We start from the raw sequence: 23005 nt of genomic DNA on the forward strand, positions 1-23005 counted from the left end.
CAGCGGTCTTCCACTTGCTCCAGCCGTGTGCTGGACCTCCATCAGAAGGCAGCCCCCCTGCTGTGTGTGGTTAACATAATGGGGGTTTGATATAAACACAGTACCAAGAAACTAAATTAGGAAAGTGCAGATAACTAAACCAGGTTCCCATGAGAGGGTATCAGACTTTTAATGTGATTCCAACTTGTAAACTGTGGAGATTTTTTTTCTTATATAAATAGTTACTGTTTTCAAAATTCTGACAAATATATTAAGCATTAAACTTAGAGATGAATCATTCTTTGGTCTGAAGTATGTCCAGGTGAATTATTTCTGTTTTGGCCTCGAGTAGCTCGCATTGGCCAACAACCAATGGCAGCGGTGAACTGTTCATTAAGTACACAAGCAACTGCCCAGTGGCACCGCAGTGTAGCCTCTCTGGGTGACATGACATGACCTGAGGAGAGGGAAGCCCGCCAACGTGGTCATCATATTCACACCAGCTTCTTCTACTGAAGCACCTGGAAATGAACACCACAAAAGGACAGTCCGGAGAAGTAGGCAGCTTGTCCTGACTGAAACAAAATCAACTGGAAATTGGTTCAAGTGAAATACTGAGGCTTCTGCTTCCAGATAAGTTGTTGAGTAGAGACAAGACAGACACAGGAAATTAAAGATCCAATCAAATAAAAATTGTACTGTTTTAAATTCAGAGATTTGTGAAATCAGAGAGGACTATAAGAACCATGAAGAGACCATCTGATTTCCACAAGTCTGGGAATTTGCTTTGTATAGACACTGAAAATCATGGGCAAAAAAACACTATGAGGAAATACTAAGTAGATGGATATATAAACATGGGGACTGACATAGACTGATAGAAATATAGAGAATCTCCAATCCTGGGATCTTTTTCCCCATAGGTTTTTAGGTGGGGATAAGGAGGAAAAGCATTTTGTCTTCTCAGTTTATAGTACTTTGGGAGGTGTCTTCATAAATCTAGAGGAACAACCTGGAAGACATTAATGTCTTGAGTGAAATCAAAACTGCTGCCTAGCCCGAGCATATTTCAGCTCCTGGATGGAAGAAGTGATGTTTCCTCACTTGAAGAGAATAATAAACCCGTCTGGGTAAAACCACATCAACGTAAGTCTCCTCCTCTTTTTAAGACAATGTTCAAAGTTAAAAAATACAAAAACATCTCTGCAAAGCAGCAGGAAAGGTGATGGAACAAATTTTCATGTATCTTTGGAGTTATGAGGAAAATGTGTAATATTACTACACAAAACAGAAGTTATAAGAAACACAAGAAGATGGAGAAACTCAATAGTTCTAGGTTTGGGAAGCACTGTTCTGTTGGCGATGTTAATAGGTCACTTTAAGACTTTAAACACAGCAAGCAAATTAGGGTGAGGAAACATCAATAAACACACCAATAATTTCTTCAAACCAAAGGAGAGAGTTGAAGCAGGGATTGAAAAGGGCATTGCTTCCTCACTCATAGCAGTATAAATTAATTATAAGCATCTGTATTCTCTTTTTTGCCATGTGTGAACAAGGATGCCTAAGTACGTTCAAGCGAGTAGGAACAGCGACTTGGCCTGTTACCTGGTGTCTCCCAGCTTTCTGCATTTGCCTGTGGGGGGGGACCTGGGATGCAGAGGCCTCCTCAGTTGGGCGACTTGTGTGTTTGTGGCTGCTATGACGGGGATATGGGCAAGGCTGGCTTGTCTCTTCTGCTGCTGCTTTCAGCTGTGCCAAGCCAGTGTTTGCCATTAGTAGAGGGAGTGCTTTGTCACTACAGACATTACTGTTAGGTCAGGTAATTTAGGCTTTCTGCAAACAGGATACTCCAAATGTCCTCAATCTTTATCATGTCCTAGTTCTCATTGAACACAGCCCTTTGGCAACAAAATTCTCCTGTCTTCCTAGGAATGTTTTTTTTTCCTCCCTTATTTGTTCTAGCAGACTTCTGCATGCCAGATGTGTTGCTGAATGAATGAGTGCATGGTGATTACAGGTCTAGAGACTCTGCTGCACAATTTGCTTATTTAAAGGATAAAGGAAAGCATTTCTGCATCAATTACAGACCTGTTTTCTCTGACATGCCACTTCTCCATTTTGTCTGACAGAACTGTGGGTGAAAATTCTTCCATACTCCATTTACATTCTTCCATGTCAGTCCTTATGTGAAGGTTTGGTCACACAGATGTGACCCACATGCAGATTCTCTCCACTTGGGATTACCTTCAGTTGAGTGAAGTAATAAGGATGGAAAAATGCTCTCCCACACCGATTATAAACCTAGTGTTTCTTGAGTGTTTGAGCCCTCAAGAGTGTTTATAGTTTGAAGCTATAGGTGGTGAATCGTCTACACTGATTATTCTTACATGTATTTTCTCATGTTGTCTAAGGTTAAAATATTTACTGAAGGCTTTCCCACATACATAACATTTATATGGTTTCTCTCCAGTGTGGATTCTCTTATGCAATCTAAAGTTATAGCTTCTATTGAAGGCTTTCCCACATACACTGCATTCGTACGGTTTCTCACCGGTGTGAGTTCTCTCGTGTCGTCTAAGGACAGAAGAGTGATTGAAAGCTTTCCCACATAGGTGACATTCGTATGGTTTTTCTCCAGTGTGAGTTCTCTCATGTCGTTTAAGGACAGAAGAATCAGTAAAGGCTTTCCAACAGAGGTGACATTCATACGGTTTCTCTCCAGTGTGGGTTCTCTCATGTCGTCTAAGGACAGAAGATTCAGTGAAGGCTTTCCCACATAGATGACACTCGTAGGGTTTCTCTCCAGTGTGCGTTCTCTCGTGTTTTCTAAGGTGAGAACAGTGAGTGAATGCCTTCCCACAGAGATGACACTCATATGGTTTCTCTCCATTATGAGTTCGCTCATGTTGTCTAAGGTATGAAGTTTTACTGAATGTCTTCCCGCATAGATGGCATCCATATGGCTTCTCTCCAAAGTGAGTTCTTTCATGTTTGTTAAGGTCAGAACAGTGAGTGAAGGCTTTCCCACATAGATGGCATTCATGGGGTTTTTTCCTTGTGTGAATCATCTCATGTCGCCGAAGGTTATAACTCTTACTGAAGGCTTTCCCACATAGATGACATCCATATGATTTCTCTCCAGTGTGAATTCTCTCATGTTTTCTAAGGTCAGAACAATGAGTGAAAGCCTTCCCACACAGATGACATCCATGTGGTTTCACGCCAGTGTGAATCATCTCATGTCGCCTCAGGTTAGAACTTTTTCCAAAGGCTTTCCCACATTCATGACATTCAAATGTTTTCTCTCCATTCTGAGTAGTATTGGTTTGTCTACGGGCAGAGCTTTGAATAAAGGCATTCCCACGCTGATGACATTTATGTGATTTACTTGTAGTGTGACTCTGCTTACGTGTATTAAACGATGGGAAACAACTGCTGTCTTTTTCACATTCTTTGCTGATACAGGGATTCTTTCCCATTTTAGGTACCACATATTGAGTCCATGTTAGTATTTCAGTTAAATTTTCTCCAAAATCATTGCATTTAAAAGGATCCTCTTGAGTGTGAGATCTCTGCTATTCAAAAGGAAATGAGAGACTGTTGAAAAAGTTCCTCAAATTTATTCCTTCCTTCCTTCATCTACATATAAATTCTACAGTCATCATTCAGGGACAGAGTCCTACAACACTGTCTCTACATTAGTTACATAAACATGTATGTATTCCTCTCCAGCAAGCATAGAAATTTTCTTTTTTGTAGCAGCCCAAATGCAGAGATATCTGATTAAAGACAATGTTTCAAAACAATACTGTGTTTCAAATGTTAGGTATGTAAGTTATGATCATGCAGCTGTCTGTTTACAAGACCGCAGGTTATGGTTTTGACTTCAGATTAATTTCTTCCCTAAAATCAAACTAACCAAAACTTCTTGCTGTGAAAACCCTTGATTCCAGCTTAAATTATGATCAGGTAATGGTGCCCAATTCCTTCCTTACTCAATACCCACATCTCTGAAAGCACAGGTTCATCCCCTTGAGGCTTACCATCGCACTGACTAATGCTGTGTCCTTCTTGCAGACATGTTGCATGAATATCATTTCTTGTTTTTTAAGATCATCTTCCCTATCTGAAATGATTGGGGGAAAAATTGCGATAGTGACATTGACAGAATTAAAATACTGAAGACACTAAATGCTCATGGAATATGTTTTGAATACTGACACAGAGATGGGAAAGAATGTCAAATTAAGGAATACCATAAGGAGAAGAAACACATAGGACATCAACAGTTGACATTTTCAGGACTGAAAGATGAGAAAAATAAGATGGAGACGGCAAGCTGGGGAGGAAAAGAGAGGGAAAATCTTCACAGAAGAGAATCATAGAAAGGGATGTTTGGTGTATTTTAACTTCAATAGTACATAACTATTACCTTCCCAAAGACAGAACAGAAATTGACACCTGTTAAATATAATGACAATATCTAAAAAAATTTCCCCCTATCATATTGTCTATCTTTTTAAAAAGCAGCTAAGTTTCATCTGATGATTCTTAGGGCCTACTCACGCACTTAGTAGCTCTTAAGGTAGCTCACCCAGACTCTGGCATTGCAGCAAACCTAGCCCTTCTTTTGAAAGGTGCTCTCCTGGTTCCAAGTGGGAAATCATATCAGATCTGTAGAGCTGTCTGCCTGTTCATAGAAAAAAAAGAGAATTGAATTTTGACTTCTGTGTAGGACATGGCATGATCATCAGTGTAGGGCCAATGAATGGGAAAGAATGAGGTGACCTCTGAAAGTCATCTCAGGTAAGAGTATGTTGAAAACAACATGGACAGTCCTTCACCAACAGAAGGTTAACTCTTGATCTTTCCCAAAGACTTTAAGGTCATTATTGATGCCTAACTAAGTTCAGAGACCAACGTGCAATCTTCAATATTTTAACATAGTGAGAAGATATAAGTTCTCACAGTGTTTGAATATTATATCCTAAATGAACCCAGTAAATAAAACTACATCAGAAAAATCTAGATTCTGCATGGAATACCACTTATCTGTTTTTTGTTTTGCTTTGTTTTTACTTAAGACTTATTTATTTTAGAGAGACCCAGGGTGGGGGAGGGGAAGAGGGCGAGAGAAACTTAAGCAGATTCTGCACTGAGCATGGAGCCTCTTTACTGTTCAATCCCACAACTCTGAGATCATGACCTGACCTGAAACAGAGTTGGACACGTAACCAACTGTGCTACCCAGGTGCTCCTGGTGTTTTTTTTTTTTTTTCTTTTTTGTTTCTATTTTTGTTTTTGGGTTTTTTTTTTTTTTAATACCATGGTCTGATCAGTCCCCACAGGAAAAAAAAAATTACTTTTTTAAGTCAATGTATTTACTTACCAATTCAAAAATAATGAATTCCCACCACTGTTTGGGTGTTGTGGAGATTGAGTAGCAAGAAAGACATGAAACTGTGAGGAAAATTACATTCTAGTGGGATGACAAATCAAAGTACAACGTGAAGATTGTTGTGAGGCAGTTGTAAGAAGGACAGTTTTCAGTGAGAAATGAGGAGTCTTAGCCACACAGCTGTTGAGCAAATGAGTAACAGAAATATACGTACATAGTCAACAGTAAGAGACTCACCAATTGAGACCAGGTGACTGATGTTCTCCAGCATCACATCTCTGAAGAGTTTTCTCTGGGACCTGTCCAGCAGGGTCCACTCTTCCTGGGTAAAGTCTACAGCTACATCCTCAAACGTCACTGATTCCTAGAAGATTATGGACGTTTTCAGACAGGACCATCCCTGCCAATATTCAGGGGCAGATGATACAGACAATGGCACTAAGGAAGTGGGGGCTGCACGTACAGAAAGCTCAAACAGAATGCTGGGTTCAGTCATTTTCAGTGCACACCTGGACATCTGACTTTCAGATACACCCAGACACATTCACAATACATACATTTCATTATAGAGATATAGAACGAGGTGTGATCCAACCTGTGGGTTTTGTAATAAACTTGTAATTGAGACCTCCAGATCATGAGTATAACAGTCTCTCTGGAACACTTAAAACTAAAACACTATTTTCCACCAATTTCAAGTGAATCTATGGACTCATGACACAACCGGCCACTTTTAAAGTACTTTGACAAGATTATTCCCCTATACGATCTCAGTTTAATCATCTATGATATGGTGTAATGACCTTTTATGAGTTCTTAAAGATCCAATGACATAGTAAATGCTAACAGCAAACATTTAAATGCAACTTCTAGTTTTACTATCCAATAACTATCAGAGCGTTGAAACAATGTCCATAATTCTGTAAAACTGAACAGAATCCACACAGGATATGAGATCAGCAGCACATCCTTTAATCTTCACATAACAGGTATTCATTATAAAGCATAAGGATAAATGGTTCATGAGCATGAGCCAGAGGCTGAGACTTCCCTAAGGAAGGATAGTAGTGTCTGGACCCCTCCTATTGCCTGAGGCCCTCCAGGGATCTGTTATCATCATGCTTTTCTTTATCTCGTCTCTCAGTTCACGTTTGCTTAAAGCCACTTTACTGTTCCTGTCTCTTCAGCTCATCAAAAATTCCCAGGGGTCCTTGGGTTTCATTTTATCTCCTATACTCCTTTTCCTGAATTATACTCAAAGTTAAGAAAACAATATTCCCTATACATTGTTTCCAGTTACCAAATTTGAACTAAGGGAAATTATAAAGAGGGGAAAAAAAAATCAGGATTTGGGACAAAGGACGTAATGAATTTTAGTTTTTTATAAGTTTCAAAAAGTACAAACACATTCTATCAAAACTTTTAAGAGGTTTGGGGCGCCTGGGTGGCTCAGTGGGTTAAAGCCTCTGCCTTCAGCTCAGGTCATGATCTCAGGGTCCTGGGATCAAGCCCTGCATCTGGCTCTCTGCAGGGAGCCTGCTTCCTCCTCTCTCTCTGCCTGCCTCTCTGCCTACTTGTGATCTCTGTCTGTCAAATAAATAAATAAAATCTTAAAAAAAAACCAAAACTTTTAAGAGGTTTAAATTGGGGGGGGGGGGGGGTAGAAGGAGGACGACTCCTTGGCTTCTCTGGCATGACCATCATTCATTTTCCCTCAGTATTAATTAGCAACAACCTCCCCTCCCCCCTGGCAAATATAATACTGGATTGACAGAGCTCACATGTGGAAACATCTACCTTTCTACTGGACTGTAAAGTTATGCTCCTTTTTCATCTCTATCAACTGTACTGACCTGAATCTTAAGCCCACTATAGTTAATAAAATGGTTAACAAGTGCATTTTTGGTGCCAACTAGGGCATGGGATGACTATGAAAAAAAACTTCTCTCATGTCTCCTGAAAATGTAGGGCATTAACTGAACCCGAGATACCTCAGCATAACATTGGGAAAGAAATTACCACATGATGAGTCCTTGACCAAACATGACCATTCCACAGTTCTTGGAAAGCTTGAAAAACTTGAGTGTACTTAGAACATGAATGCCTGTGGGATTTATGTCCACACGATGGCAACAGACACGCTATTCCAGTAGGAAGAATAACTCCCTACTCACTTGTGAGTCCATTCTTAGTAGCTCGGTTGCCAAGTGTCTTCTGGGTTTTCACTCACACACAGTCTCTCAGCAACGGGAGGCAAGGCTGAGGAATGAGAAAGCAGCCAATTAAACTACAGCTGCCCACAATGTCCACACCCACTTGTTCCGAAGACCCACTCCACCTGGAAGTAATCCCCAGCAGACCGGACAGAAACATGCAGTGCGCTCCAAAGGAAATGGGGAGAGGAGGTCAACTCTCCAAAGGTAAGGCTCTACTACTGCTTGGAGAGACAACAGCAATACCCTCAATTTAGGAAGAAGGTGAAGAGCCAGTTCCCTCCACTTCCAACACAGGATTTCTTGCACCTGCCACATGCAGAAGCACTGTAAATTTCCCAGACTTAGGTATTAGCTTGTTTATTAGCAGTTTCCCTAACTCCTCAGCTCTCGGGTGTCTCAACTCCAACCCTATACTTCCCTGTCCAGCCTTCTGGATACACATGTCATCCATCATTGTCTCCACCAACATTGGCCTTTAGATTTGTTCTGAATGGGTTTGGTTATGAAGCAAGATCATTAAGTATGAATTTTATGGGGGTGACTGGGTGCCTCAGTCAGTTGGGCATCTGACTTCGGCTCAGGTCATCATCCCAGCGTCCTGGGATCGAACCCCACATCACCAGGCCTCCCTGCTCAGTGGGGAGTCTGCTCCTCCTTCTCCTTCTGCCCCCCCACCCCTGCTCATGCTCTCTTTAATGAATAAATAATCTTAAAAAATGCATTTAATGGTAAGATTAATCAATTAAGTGACTTACTTCATTTTGAGGGTCAAAGGCACCCACCTTACAAATTTACCCCTTAAAATCTCCTGCATCAGAAAATTGCAGGAATATGTGGGTTACAGCAGAACTCATGTCTAACAATCTTTATGGGGTAGTACTTCCAGAAATTAAAGAATGAAAGGATTTCAGGAAGACGTTTATTTACTCTAGCTGAAGTTTTAGAAAATTGTTCACTGAAATCTGCACTAGCTGAAACTTCACTGAATTTCGATGTTTGACTTTGTGTATTTGTCTGTGAAAGCATTTATAAATTGTAAATCCTCCCCTAAAACATCCATAGGAAGTAAGTGTATTTCATGGACAAGTAATAATAACGACTCATAAACAGAAGTAGGTCTAACTTACCCATTTGTATCTCATGTCAAGAAAAGATAAAGTTTTATTTTATGTGATTCTGTGCTTGGGAGATAAACATAATTTGTTCATTTCTTCCTCAAAAGAATTCTGCTAATTATGGTTTTGTTACAATTTAATAAATGCCATCATCGGAGAGGTTTAGGAAACTCCAGTAACATGACAAACTCCACTCACACTGGCACATACATTCACATAAGCGGCCATCAGAACAGTGTTACAAGCAGAATCTGAATTTTCTTTGCCTTTCTCCCATTCTCAAATTTTAGGGATTACACATCACACCTACATTTTACCTGGAATAGTACCCCTAACATTAACCATGAGAGGCCCCACCCTGTGTTTACGACCTACTGTCCTTGCTTTTTCAAGAATTTGTTCTTGCGTCCACATCCTGTACAGCGTGAGAACCACCGCATTGCCCCAATTCCCAGACATCAGCCTCCAGCCTGCCTCATTTTTTACTGTCCAGTTTAATTCAGTTATTCATCACCATAGGTTTTTACTGAGGCTAATGCTATTTATGTCTTTTTACTATATCTGCTGATCAAGGGTCCAACAGAAGGTGACTCCACATACCTGTCTATCCCATGACCATATGTGGCAACACAGGACCAAGACACGGACCCTCCTGTATACGTCAAGTCACAACTCGCAGTGGCTTCCAAACGTATCCGGCAACACCATTCTTGTTCAGTAACTAATAAATCTTCCATGCTCCTTAAATATTTCAAACCTCCATGCCTTTGAACTCACACATTCTGATTTCTGCCCTCATTTTCCAAAAAATGAGTTTTCCTACTAAGTAAATGAATTATCTAACTTGACAGGTTATTCCTTATTTTTCTTTTTGACAGATTCTTTCCAGAGTGAGTGATCATTGTAAGCATTGATTTTACTATAAAGAGGATTTTCCATTTTATTTTATTGTGGCAAAATACACACAATGTAACATTTACCATCCTAATCTTTTTTTTTCTTTTTTTAAGATTTTATTTTTCAAGTAATCTCTACACCCAACGTGCCCTGAGATCAAGACTCACATGCTCCACTGACTGACACAGCCAGGCATCCTCCACCGTTGTCACTGTAAAATGTACAGTCCAGTGATGTCAACACATTCACAATGTGCACTCATCCCCACCATCTGTCTCCAGAACTCTTTCCATCTTCCAAACCATTAAACAACTCCCATTCCTCTTCCCACCCTCACCCTCTGACAGTCATGGAATTTCTACTGTGTATCTCTGGATCCTGGGATCATGACCCGAGCTGCCAGGAAGCCCTTAAACAATTTTAAATACCGCAATAATTAGATCACATCAACGGATCATTAGAAAAACATTTGACCTTTCAAAATAATTGAGAATCTTTAAAATTCATGTCAAATAATAGGGAATACTTCTTGCTAATCAAGAAGATGTCAGCAAACATACTCAGCAGCAGAGAAAGAAGTAGTCCCACTCACGTAAAGGCTGAGAAGGGGCTGGCTAGGGCTGCCCCTACTCATCACTGCCTGGGACATGTGAGTCAGGACAAAGAGAAACAGAAAGGAAACACAGATACAGACTCAAGGGCCTGGAACTGCAGCCGTCCTCAGAAGAGAGGACTTCAAATCCCAAAGAACAGGAGAATGCTTTTTAATGATCAGATCTAGTATGAATATTTTCAGAAGCGGACAGATCTATGCTTAATATACTCGTCAATACTTTATGTTTAGTTACAGTAATTCAAAAACAAGCAATCCCTTTAAAAAAAAGTCTCTACTTACAACAACAAAATATTATGGCTCCCATTTGAAATCATCATGTAGACCCAAGTAAAAATGTTTTAAGAACTTTTTGAGGACATAAAATGACAAGAATAAAGCCTACCAGACCAACCAGACCTATCAGACCTTCTTAAGCTAGAAGACACTGTGACATAAAAACCTCAGTGACTATAGAAATTTGGTACAATCCAAATTTAAAAGTTGCACATAGTATTTCATATAAAAACTGAAAATTACCTTAAAAGTCAATTTTGTGTCAATCTTGATTTTGGGTTAACAGTACAGCCAAAACAATTTGGAACAGAAAAAAAATGAAGGTAGGTCAAATTACCTATGAAGATACATTATCTGAAGCTTTAACACAACTGAAGTAGTTAAAATAAAGCAATGTTCAATGACACAATATTAGAAGTAAATGGAATGATTTTTTAAAAAAAGATTTTATTTATTTGACAGAGAGAGACACAGCAAGAGAGGGAACATAAGCAGCAGGAGTGGGGGAGGGAGAAGCAGGGCCCCTGCTGAGCAGGGAGCCCAATGCGGGGCTCGAACCCAGGACCCTGGGATCATGACCTGAGCTGAAGGCAGCCGCCCAATGACTGAGCCACCCAGGTGCCCCTGAATATGATATTTTTTAATGTGAAATAGGTGATGCCTTCCTTCCACAGGAAAAATACAAAGGAAAGGGCATGAAGAAAGGATTTTGGTTTCAATGCATAAATATTGTAAGAACAAAGTAGGTGTCTGTGTATATATGATTAAACTACAAAATAAAAAAATATGTAAATGCAAATGAAAAATGAATTAGGAAAACATTTAGTAACTCTAAAAAAATAAAATACATTCAGCCTCTTTTAAGTAATTAGAAAATGGAAATAAAGAGTTGTCATTTCATCCCAATCTACATGTTGTAGCACATAATGAATTCCTGGCTCCTGCAGGGGGAACCTTCATGAGTTCGTCATGGGTAAAGATTTCTTTGCAATTTCGGGGAGCCATCGGGCCAGAATTTATCATAACATGAAAGGTGCCATCTCCAGGTCCAGTAAACTGACTCACCCAGACTGTAGGGACCCTCAGAAGCCTGTGGAGGGCTGTATTCCTTATGATCTATCAACAGTAAAGGCACGTTGGGATCAATGTACTGTGAACAATGTTAAAATTCTCTTCATGTTTGGCATTTAGATTGATCTTAAATAGCAACCAGTGAATAAAACACCATGAGTTGAAATGCCGCCTCAATTTGTCCCAGCTATCAGCTTGTGATCTCTTCCTTCTATTGCAAATTCCTAATATTTTTACCTCAAATGCACACATTCACTTTCTTAAGCTTCAAATTCATTATACAACCAGGTATAACAAAACTCCCCTTATTGCTATTCTTTTCCATGATTGTTCAGGTATTGCTGCGACTAATTCACTTTAATCCTTGTGTGTAAAGAGCTAATGGTACATCCAGATTTGGTCCTTATACAATACCTACTGGCAAACCTCACCGAGACTGTAGTACCCAGTCCTTGTCTCTAATCACAGACAGATGGAATTGGTCTGGAGTTGGGAGAGTACAGAGGAAAAGCCATGGGTAAATGAGGAAATGTGTTAGGCAGGCTACCTGAGAGTCAGAGATTAATATGTCCTAAAAACAGCAATTCAGGAAGCAGAATAATCAACAGATAAGTGAACTTTTCCAGAGAAAGAACCATTCACAAATCACCATCGTCATCATCTTTCTCCTAGTTTGGAAAATGTGCCATTCAGGATTTTGAATAAACTGTGGGGAGGAAATCAGCAGTGGACTAGGTGGTCCTCTGCGGTCTACTAAAGCACCAGGGAAGAGGAATGATAAACTTGCAGATGGAGAACAAGTGTCTGCCCTGTGCTTCACAATGCCCGATTCCTGCTGAAGCCCACCTGTCACCCGGCATTCAGGGGAATGGAAGTCTGTGTGAACCTCCCTTTCAAGTCACAATCCTTGCAGTCTCTTGCAGTATAGGCTGAATACAGGATTACCAAGGGAGGATGTGGAGTTCTCCTCCTGTTTCTGTGCTCCCAGGCTCTCTCCCATCTATTAACACTCACTGCACTTTACCCTCTCATCCCAGAACCAAGGTTTACCTCCCCATTGGAGAGATATGTTTGTTCTGTTCTTATTTTAAAAATTCTTGGCCTTTCCCTTCCCAAAGGTCTTGTGCTTTGTGTGTGGGTGTTTTGGGCTAGGCAGAGATGACAGAAGGAGAGGCCTGGGGAGAGTAAACTATCACTGGCCTTATGCATGCACTGGAGTTGTGTTCAATAGTGACAAGGCCTGCCCTTCTCACCCCTGCCGCTGAAGGTTCCAGACTGTATTCCAGCCTCCTGAGCAGCAGCAACTTCTCTATTTCATGGTTTTACTCATACTGATTAAAAGCTTTTAATTTCCCTTTTTTTCCAGAACATCACATCAATACATCAAAAAATGTACTGTTGGGGTGCCTGAGTGGCTCAGGTCATGATCTCAGGGTCCTGGGGCTGAGTCCTGCATGGGGCTCTCTTCTCATGGGAGAGTCTGCTTCTCCCTCTCCCTCTGCCCCTTGCCCCTGCTGGTGGGGGCTCTGTCTAAATAAATGAAATCTTTAGAACCACATAAAAAAAGAAAGGAATGTGTTGAATGTTAGACTACCTATTTAAACCTGGTTTTGAAGGTGAAGACCCGAGTCCTCAATATATCCAAGAGCTGCACAAGGAAACACTGTAGCTGCGCACAGAAACACTGTAGCTGCGCACGGAAACACTGTAGGTGCACACGGAAACACTATCGGTGCACACGGGAACACTGTAGCTGCGCACGGAAACACTGTAGCGGCGCAGAAACACTGTAGCTGCGCACGGAAACACTGTAGCTGCGCACGGAAACACTATCGGTGCACACGGGAACACTGTAGCTGCGCACGGAAACACTGTAGCGGCGCACGGAAACACTAGCAGCGCAGAAACACTGTAGGTGCACACAGAAACACTGTAGCTGCGCATGGAAACACTGCAGCGGCGCACGGAAACACTAGGTGCACACGGAAACACTGTAGCTGCACACGGAAACACTATCGGTGCACACAGGAACACTGTAGCTGCGCACGGGGACACTGTAGCGGCGCAGAAACACTGTAGGTGCACACAGAAACACTGTAGCTGCGCACGGAAACACTGTAGCGGCGCACGGAAACACTAGGTGCACACGGAAACACTGTAGCTGCACACGGGGACACTGTAGCTGCGCACGGGAACACTGTAGCTGTGCACGGAAACACTGTAGCGGCGCACGGAAACACTGTAGCGGCGCACAGAAACACTGTAGCGGCGCACGGAAACACTAGCAGCGCAGAAACACTGTAGGTGCACACAGAAACACTGTAGCGGCGCACGGAAACACTGTAGGTGCACACGGAAACACTGCAGCTGCGCACGGAAACACTGTAGCTGCACACGGAAACACTAGCTGCGCAAAGAAACACTAGCAGCGCACAGAAACACTGTAGCTGCACACGGAAACACTGTAGCTGCGCACGGAAACACTGTAGCGGCGCACAGAAACACTAGCAGTGCCACACAGAAACACTGTAGCGGCGCACGGGAACACTGTAGGTGCACACGGAAACGCTGTAGCGGCGCACGGGAACACTGTAGGTGCACACAGAAACGCTGTAGCGGCGCACGGAAACGCTGTAGGTCCACACGGAAACGCTGTAGCTATACACAGAAACGCTATAGCTGCGCACGGAAACACTGTAGGTGCGCACGGAAACACTGTAGGTGCGCACGGAAACACTGTAGCTATGCACTGGAACACTGTAGCTATGCACGGAAACGCTGTAGCGGCGCATGGAAACACTGTAGAATTATCTTCTAACCAACAAGGAACACTTCCGTATGTAATAAAGACAGGAAAAGCACTGTGGACTCTCGTCTGATTGTGACTTACCTGATTTAACAAGGAGAGCAACTTAGGACTTCACAGCAATGTCCCTTGCATTGCCCGGCGCCAGTGCTGGTCGGTCTCACCCGACTGTCCCTGTTCCCGCGCTGCTCTGCCCTCACATGCTGACCTGTGTTCCCCGGGCCACTTCCTCCCTCACGTCCGCGGCTCCTGTCGGAGTCCTCCGTGACCACCCCTCCCGGCCTGCAGGCCGCTGCGCGGGGAGCCCGCCGTCCCTTCCCGACCTTTCCTCCTCACCCTGCCGACACCCCGCGCCGCTCTCCGGGACAGAGACGCTCCCTTCCCAGCGGGACCCGGCACGCGAACACGCCGGCACACGCAGCCCGGGGGCAGGTCTGGGGCGCGGGGATCCGGGCCCGCTCTCCCCCCGCAGCGGGGGCTCACGGGCCTCCCCGAGGCGGGGACGGATCCCCGGCCGCCGGAGGACGACGGCGGCGGCATCAGGGAGGACTGGATTCTGTGGAGGCCTCGGGGCGCCTTCGACCGCAAAGAGACACGGACTACCGGCCCAGAGAGCGCAGGGCCCGGCGACTCCCCGCGGGTCTGACGGGTGGTTGCGGGGCCTGGGGCGCCCGCAGGAGTCCTCGGTTCCGGGGCGTGGAGAACGGAGCCAGCAAGGGGCCGACGAGCCCGGGTTTAAACCTCAAAGACCACAATCCACTTACCAGACCAGGACCTTCCCTTCCGGAAATCCTCTTCCGGGATAGCAGGAAATTACGTGGGGGGCGGGGCCTTTGCCCGGGAGGGGCGAGGCCAAGGTGGGGCGGGGCCGTGCGGGAGCCCGTCCAGCGTGGGGCGGGGCCGGTGCAGCGGGTGCGGCCCGCCCGGGACGTGGCAGAGGGAGGGTGAGCCGGGACCTAGTGGCCGCGGAGGGGCGGGGCCGGGGCGCGGCCAGCGTGGGGTCTGGGGAAGGCCAGCGCGGCGGACCGCGGCCACAGCGGAGGGGCGGGGCGCGGCCGGCGTGGGGCGGGGCCCGAGGGAGGACTAGCGCGGAGCCGGGACGGGACCCGGAGAAGGGGCGGGGCCGAGGCCGGCGTGGGGCGGGGCCGGGGCCGGGTGCGTCCGGAGGTAGGAAGAGGCGGCCGCAGACTTTGCGGTCGTCCCCACGGTCGGTGGCGCGCGCCGGCCGACTGGCAGCTCGGGTCGGTTGGCGGCTGCTCGGTGTCCGCGGGAGCCGGCCGCCGCTCCCCTGCGCCCGGGAGCTGTTGGGGGCACTTCCAGGTGAGACCGGGAGGCGCGCGGCCTCGTGCCCCGCGTGCGCAGACGCGCCCCGGTTGGGGTGACAGGTGTGAGCGCGGCCCCGTTGTCTGGGCCGGCGGGGCGCGGGGACCCGGCGGGGGCCCGGCGGGGGCGGCCTTGGGGCGCGGGGGTCGGCGGGGCTCTCGAAGTTTTAGGAAAAAAACCAGGAGACGTGTTAAAGCGCAGTGAAGGGTGCTTTCCTCAGGGTGTGGGGCTGTTTCTGCGTTGGGTGTAGGGACCCCGCAGTGTTGCGGTGGACAGCGGGTGGCTGTGCTCCCCCGAGAATGCAGTGCGCCGCCTGGTAACTCACAGCCGGGGAGCAGAGTGGGGTTCGTGGGCAGCAAGTTAGGAGGAAACGTGAGGGTTAGGGTTGGTGAGGGGAGTGACCTGGTAGGTTTCTTGCTGAAGTCCGTCCGGGACTGTGGGTTCGTGCAGGGTAAGGACTGCCCGGATACTGTGGGGCCTGAGGACAGGCTCCCCGAAATGTACAGTGAGATATTGGTTATTTTAAGTAAGAATTACTTAAGAGACAGCCATGCCGGAAGGACACCCAGACTCTCCTCTTCCTCCCTGAGGCACGAAGTAAATCCGCCACGTGGAAGGCTCGTGTCGGAAGGAAGCCGACTCAGATTCTGAGCCAGCATAGCCGTGTACAGACTTGGTTCAAACCGTGAACCTGGTTGACGGCCCCTCCATGCGCATTGTACATCTGCTTTGTGAACGAGTCGCCTGAAGGAAAACCGACTTGTCCTTGAGATGCCCATCAATGCCCCCTGCATTCCTCGATGCTAACCCTAAAACTCGTGATTCCTGCCAGTGTGTTAATCTGTAAGCTTTTGAGTTTTTACAAGATGTGAACAGTTTCTAATGCTCTGGAGTGTGTTCTCTGTGAAGAGCATGTTTCCTGGGCAGCTGGAGTGAAACTCTCTTTCTTCTCAGGTGTGTTTGCTTTGCATCAGCATTTCCTGTCGTAGTCAGCAGGGTTCAGAGCAACTCTGTGGGAAGAGCCACGTGTTGTCCGGCAACTGGCGCTCTGTGCCCGCCCAGGACCGCTGTGCCCGTCCAGCTTCTCAGCACCTCATGGGCTTGTTGCATGAGTTCTGACTGATATCCCGACCTCCTCAGTGTGCGGTGACGGGCTTGATGTTTATTCCAGTTGTTGAAGCATGCTGGTAATGTTCGTTCTTTTTCTTTTCTTTATTTCTTTTTTTTCTTCAAAGATGTACTTATTCATTTTAGAGAATGAAAGAGAGAATGTGAACAGAGGATGAGGGAGAGACAATCTCAAGCAGACTCCCATCTGAGTGCGGAGCTGAATGTGGGCAGATCCTACCCTGAGATCATGACCTGAGCTGGAGCCAGGAGTCAGAGGCCCAACAGACTGAGTCCCCCAGATGCCACACTGGTAATGTAATGTTCTTTAGGTGGCAATAACCTAGAGGGGTTGGAGTTACTGGGTTGTTTTAACTTGACATTATGCTAATTGATGTTATTGATAAAAGCCTTGAATAAATTTTCTGGCTAGAAATATGAAGAACTGAATCATTCAGCTTGAAAGAGAGGGGACATTTGCTGCTTCTGGCCAAATAGCACTTTCAGGAGACCTCCCAGGAGAGAGCTGGGAAGTCTTTTTTTTTTTTTTTTTTTAAAGGTCTTATTTATTTATTTGACAGAGAGACAGAGATCACAAGTAGGCAGAGAAGCAGGCAGAGACAGAGGGGGAAGCAGGCTCCCCGCCGAGCAAAGAGCCCAATGTGGGGCCGATCCCAGGACCCTGAGGTCATGACCTGAGCCAAAGGCAGAGGCTCAACCCACTGAGTCACCCAGGCACCCATAGTTGGGAAGTCCTGATTGCTGAGGAAGCCCTGGAGCTCGTAGAGGTAGCCAGTACCAGAGGGGACTGACAGTCCTTAGTGTCAGAGGAAGCCACAAGAGGACCCCTGGGAGTGTTGGCCCCTACACCCTGAAGGCTCTGCCAGTGGGTGGGGTGGGCTAGAGCTCCATGTGGCTGGGTCCCCCCACCCCCCCAGATTCTGACTGTGCATGGGCAGGTGAGGAAGGTGGGGTGAGGTTGGGACCTAGAACTGGGCAGTGTCTGGCCAAGCTGGATGACAGGAGGATATTGTTGGGGGATTCATGGCATCTGCCTTTTTCTAAGCCTTAACCTGCATAATTGTGCCTATCTCTCCTTAGGGCAGACCTGGAAAACTTGGATTTCCCTGCAAGGTCAGGGCCTGCCCACTGACCGGGGAGCTGGCTGAATGTGGCACCTGGTAGCCCATGGTGTGGCCAGTCTTCAGGGTGAGTGACTGTCGCCAGTTGAGAGCTGCCGTGTCAGAAAGTTTCAGTGGACGGTTTCCTGCTACCTGGAGGTTGTACACACAGAGGTGGACTCTTAATGTGGTGGAAGTTTTTCAGTATTGGCCACTACATCTGCCTAAATTATGTTCCTGTATTAGAAAAATGTACATATTTCATGCAGTGAAATGCTGTAAATACGTGCACTGCCTTTCTGCACAGGACTGTGGCTGCTGGGGTATTGTTCACTAAGACAGTTGGGAGACTGGATTCCTGGTAACCCCATGGGCACCCCTTCGGGGAAGTGAGGATTGACACCTCAGAAATACTTCCGGAATGGGAGGGCTCCTGTCTGGGATGGTGTTGGGGTGGTTCCAGAGTGTATCATGGCGCCAGTAACCTGGAAGCATGGACTGGCCCCACTGCCCTCACGCGGTGAAAGAGGGGCTGGACTCGGCACCCGTGAGCCACAAACCACAGCAAGGCCAGCAGCGTGGGCACAAGGCAGCATGTGAGAGTGGCCCATGAGGAGCAGGTGATTTCTGCCTAATGTTGTCAGTCATCAGGAACACTGGACGTATTTGCCTTAAGGGCAGAGCTGGAGGAATGTGGTGGGGTGGTGCAGGATGTTCTGGGGACCCTCCAAACAGACCTCTGGGAGCCTGGGGTGTTGGACGATCCCTGGGCCCAGGGGACCATCGAGTTCAAGCTGCCAATGTTTGAAAGCATTTCAGGGAGAAACCACTCTTTTTTCTTTTTAAAGATTTTATTTATTTATTTATTTTTCTTTATTTGCAGCATAACAGAATTCATTGTTTTTGCACCACACCCAGTGCTCCATGCAACACTTGCCCTCACTAATACCCACCACCTTGTTCCCCCAACCTCCCACCCCCCGCCCCTGCAAAACCCTCAGATTGTTTTTCAGATTCCATAGTCTCTCATGGTTCACCTCCCCTTCCAATTTCCCTCAACTCCCTTCTCCTCTCCATCTCCCCATGTCCTCCGTGTTATTCCTTATGCTCCACAAGTAAGCAAAACCATATGATACTTGACTCTCTCTGCTTGACTTACTTCACTCAGCATAATCTCCTCCAGTCCCGTCCATGTTGCTACAAAAGTTGGGTATTCATCCTTTCTGATGGAGGCATAGTACTCCATCGTGTATATGGACCACATCTTCCTTATCCATTCATCCGTTGAAGGGCATCTTGGTTCTTTCCACAGTTTGGCGACCGTAGCCATTGCTACAATAAACATTGGGGTACAGATGTCTCTTCTTTTCACTCCATCTGTATCTTTGGGGTAAATACCCAGTAGTGCAATTGCAGGGTCATAGGGAAGCTCTATTTTTAATTTCTTGAGGAATCTCAACACAGTTCTCCAAAGTGGCTGCACCAACTTGCATTCCCACCAACAGTGTAAGAGGGTTCCCCTTTCTCCACATCCTCTCCAACACACGTTGTTTCCTGTCTTGTTAATTTTGGCCATTCTAACTGGTGTAAGGTGATATCTCAATGTGGTTTTAATTTGAAGGGGAGAAACCACTCTTGACTGTGGTGATATGTAGGTTTGGGAGCCGAAGCTGAGCCCCACAGCCCACAAGGTTACCGACAGACAGAAGTTAGGTAACAAGGAGGGGGCAACAGGCACCCACAGGCTGAGCCTAATTGTCAGGGACCCACTGGGTATGCATCGCCAGAGACTGGCGGAGAGGTGTCTGACCAGGCAGCCCAGGCCTGAGGGAACACAAGGAACTGAAAAGGTAAATAGGAGGGAAGGCAATCTTGGGCCCCAGAGCAGGCTACGGATGGACCCCTCTGACCTCAGCACAGACCCCAGGGAGCTCTGTTCGAGAAGCCCAGGGACTCTTGAAGCCCCCAATTCAAAAGGGATCTGTTTGTATCCAGTCTGAAGCTGCTGCCTTTGAAAGAATTTCAGAGTGTAACCACCCTCTACCCTGGGGTGGTGCAGTTTGGGGCATTGGCCTGAGCCCAGTATTCCATGAGGGGCTTGGCCAACAAAGTTGCTGGGGGTGGGTAGGTGAATGAGGAGGGCTGACTGCACACTCAAAGGCTGCTCAGGCCAAGGGGGAGGCCTGGACTTGGAATAGGAAACTGTACATAGAACTCTGGCCCCAGAACGTGCTTCCGACCTCAGCAGGCCACCATGGGCCCGAATGGCAAGGTGTCTTGGCAACTGGCAAACGCACACGCACGGTTGGAGGCCAGTGGTGGGGGGCTGACTGCACAGATGTGGCTGCCATGGGCCCGGGATGGTCTGGATCTTGAGAAACAGCCATGAGCAGTGCCTAGGTGTGGCTGCAAGCTCCTGGCGGGCTGTGGCATCTGCAGAAGCCAAGCTCTGTTCTACACAACTGTACGTACCACCCCTGAAGGCTGAGCTGGAGCAGTCTGGGCTGCCTTGACGAGGAGAGACTGGAGGGATGCTCAGGCTGCCCTCCAGAGAGACACTTCACCTTTGCTGGAGAAACCTGGGACCCCTCAAGCAGCCAGTCCACCTGGGGAGGGGCAACCTGCCACTTGAGATTGTTTTCATGTGGGCTTCCGATGCCATTCTGATGCTCTGGAGTCAACTTGGAGCCCCATAGCACAGGAGGCCACGGTGGGCTGGTGGGCTGGCACGGTGCAGGTCAGGGTGCTGGGGACCTGGAACAGGGCAGTTGTAGGAAGAGGCCATGTCCCAGGTGTGTCTACTCTGTGGGTCCCTGAAGTCAGTCTCAGTGGAAGTCTTGACTGACGCAGAGGGCGTATTGCCACTGAAGGCTGTGCTAGGAGCAGTGGCATACCCTGTCAGCTCTGGTCTGGAGGCAGCTGGCTGGTGTATCTCTCACAAAAGACCCCTCGGAGCCTGGATTGCTGGTAAAGCTGGCGATCCCATCAGGCAGGCAGGCAGGCTCAATGGGGACTGAGTGCTCCCACTCTGGTTTTTTTTTTTTTTTTTTTTTTTTTTTTTTTTTTTAAGATTTTATTTATTTGACAGAGATCACAAGTAGGCAGAGAAAGGGGGTTGGGGGGGGAAGCAGGCTCCCTGCTGAGCAGAGAGCCCGATGCGGGGCTTGATCCCAGGACCCTGAGATCATGACCTGAGCCGAAGGCAGAGGCTTAACCCACTGAGCCACCCAGGCGCCCCTGCTGCCCCTTTTAAACTGCCTCCTTGGAAACATTCTCAGGTGTGGGCTCCCTCTGCCCAGGAGGCTCTTTTGGTGGTTGAGATGTGAGCAGAGTTCCGCAGGCAGAGAGATACCCTGTCTCCTCAGCACAGGTCAAGGTGGGGCTCGGCCTGCAGATGCAGGGAGCCAGGGACTAGCAGAGGGCACGTGTGCAGCGGGGTTGGCTCTTGTGCATGGGTGTTGGGCTCTCCCAAGTCCTCTGCCTAATTCCCAGCTGTAACACAAAGGAGCCTGTTCCCTGCATCCTCCCTGCCCCCCAAGGTAAAGCTGGAGGAACATGGACTGTCTTGGCCAAACAGTGCCCGTGTGGCTGTCGGGGTACCCTTCGCGAGGACACACCTGGGAACCTTGATTCCTGGTAGCCCTGGCATGCCATCAGGTACACAGCCAATTGTGGAGACTACTGTTGACTCAGAAACATTTTGTGGGGGAGGGCGCCCTCTGCCCTGGAGGGTATTCAGGTGGTTTGAGATCCATCAGAGGCCCAGAAGCCTGGAGGGCCCTGGCTGGCCCCACTGCCCTCAGTGGCCGGAGGGTGGGGTGCAGTAGAAGTCGGGGGCACTGTGAGAATTGCACAGTGTAGGGGATCCCGAGCCCAAGGGGCCAGGCAGGTGTTGTGAGTGGGTAGGAAGTGTGAGGGTAGGAAGCATCTGCCTCATTTTCGTCATTGAATCTTGCTCTGAGGGCGGAGTTGCAGGAATCTGGTAAGCCCCCCCCCCCCCCCCCCCGGGCAAGTCTGTGGGGGCCCACCAGACAACAGACCTGTGAGAGCCTTGGCTGTTAGGTAATCCCTGTCCCCATCAAGCATGCAGTCCAAAAGGCGTCTGTCTCCGGCCAGTTTCAAGCTGCCACCTTTGAAAGAATTGGGGGGAGTAAGGTGTCCGGACTGGGCATATGCGGGTCCGGGGGAGCTGGCTGGATTCCAGCAGGCCAAGAGGAAATCAGACTCCTGGATGCCTTTCACATATGGGCCTGCTGGACCTCACGCTCCTGCCCACATGGTTCTTGAATAGATGGGGCAGCCTAGGGCCTTTCCTAGGGACTCGTTTAAGTAGAACTGGCTTCCTTTCAGAGCAAGTTTATCTCACTGTGAAGGCTAAGTTGTATCCTCAGAGAGAGAGAGGTCCATGTCCTGGCCTCAGGACCTCATTCCGAAGGACCTTTGCAGATGTAAGCGGGTAATAGGAGCCATTAGAGCGTCCTTAATCCTGCGTGACTTGTGTCCTTATAGAAAGAGGAGGGACATAGACACGGGAAAAGCCACGTACAGACAGACAGTGATGGAAGAGGCACCGCCACGCCCGGGGATCCCTGGAGCCTCCAGAAGCTGTGTCCCCCGCGATGGGGGCCTGGGGGTGGGGGGGAGCAGACTGTTCATGGTCCCTGTGTGGGAGGGGTGGGGCGGCGGATGACGGTTCCGTGTGCCCCGCGTGGTGGATGGCGCTGTGTCTCCTGCATGGCGGGGGGTCTCAGAAGGTTCCACATCCCTTGCATGGCGGGCGGGGGGTGGATGGCTCCACGTTCCTTGCGTGGCGGGGGGAACGGTTCTGTGACCTCTGCGTGGCTGGCAGGGGTGGGCATGGGGGAGGGGTCCAAGATGGTTCTGTGTCCCCTGTGTGGCCATGGGGAGTGGCTCCCACAGGACGCTCAGCAGCAAGCTGGTTCCACAGGAGACCGCAGGCACTGAGCGCCGCCCCTGCTTGGCCAGCGCAGCTTTCCTCTTGGGCCTCCGGTGGGGCAGGGCAGCCCTCCAGGCCTGACCATAGTGCAGGTTACTCCGCCCGCCGTGTGCCGTGCGGCTG

At 47.7% G+C, this 23005-nt stretch overlaps 1 protein-coding gene and 1 long non-coding RNA gene across 9 annotated transcripts; one reads left to right on the top strand and one right to left on the bottom strand.

The window, feature by feature from the left end:
- Window positions 1-144: 144 nt before the first annotated feature.
- LOC123937229 (zinc finger protein 596-like) lies at window positions 145-15171 on the bottom strand. Of its 8 annotated transcripts, none has more exons than XM_045997918.1 (7): window positions 14459-14702; window positions 9776-9819; window positions 7555-7639; window positions 5618-5744; window positions 4577-4672; window positions 4026-4108; window positions 145-3557 (listed from the first exon to the last, which is right to left on the bottom strand). In XM_045997918.1, the coding sequence occupies exons 3-7, from the start codon at window positions 7564-7566 to the stop codon at window positions 2310-2312; spliced, it is 1566 nt and encodes a 521-aa protein (XP_045853874.1). In that variant the 5' UTR covers window positions 7567-7639; window positions 9776-9819; window positions 14459-14702; the 3' UTR covers window positions 145-2309. The 8 variants fall into 8 exon arrangements, with proteins under 8 accessions (XP_045853874.1, XP_045853875.1, XP_045853873.1 ...); XM_045997919.1 differs by lacking the exon at window positions 9776-9819 and adding an exon at window positions 10741-10764; XM_045997917.1 differs by lacking the exons at window positions 9776-9819; window positions 14459-14702 and adding an exon at window positions 15139-15171.
- A 339-nt stretch (window positions 15172-15510) lies between these two features.
- LOC123930842 lies at window positions 15511-18234 on the top strand. Its single transcript, XR_006816156.1, has 3 exons — window positions 15511-15694; window positions 16933-17117; window positions 17906-18234. It is a non-coding gene; the product is annotated as an uncharacterized LOC123930842 (long non-coding RNA).
- Window positions 18235-23005: the final 4771 nt, after the last annotated feature.

Source organism: Meles meles, chromosome 2 (genome assembly GCF_922984935.1).
Source record: "Meles meles chromosome 2, mMelMel3.1 paternal haplotype, whole genome shotgun sequence".
NCBI lineage: Eukaryota > Metazoa > Chordata > Mammalia > Carnivora > Mustelidae > Meles > Meles meles.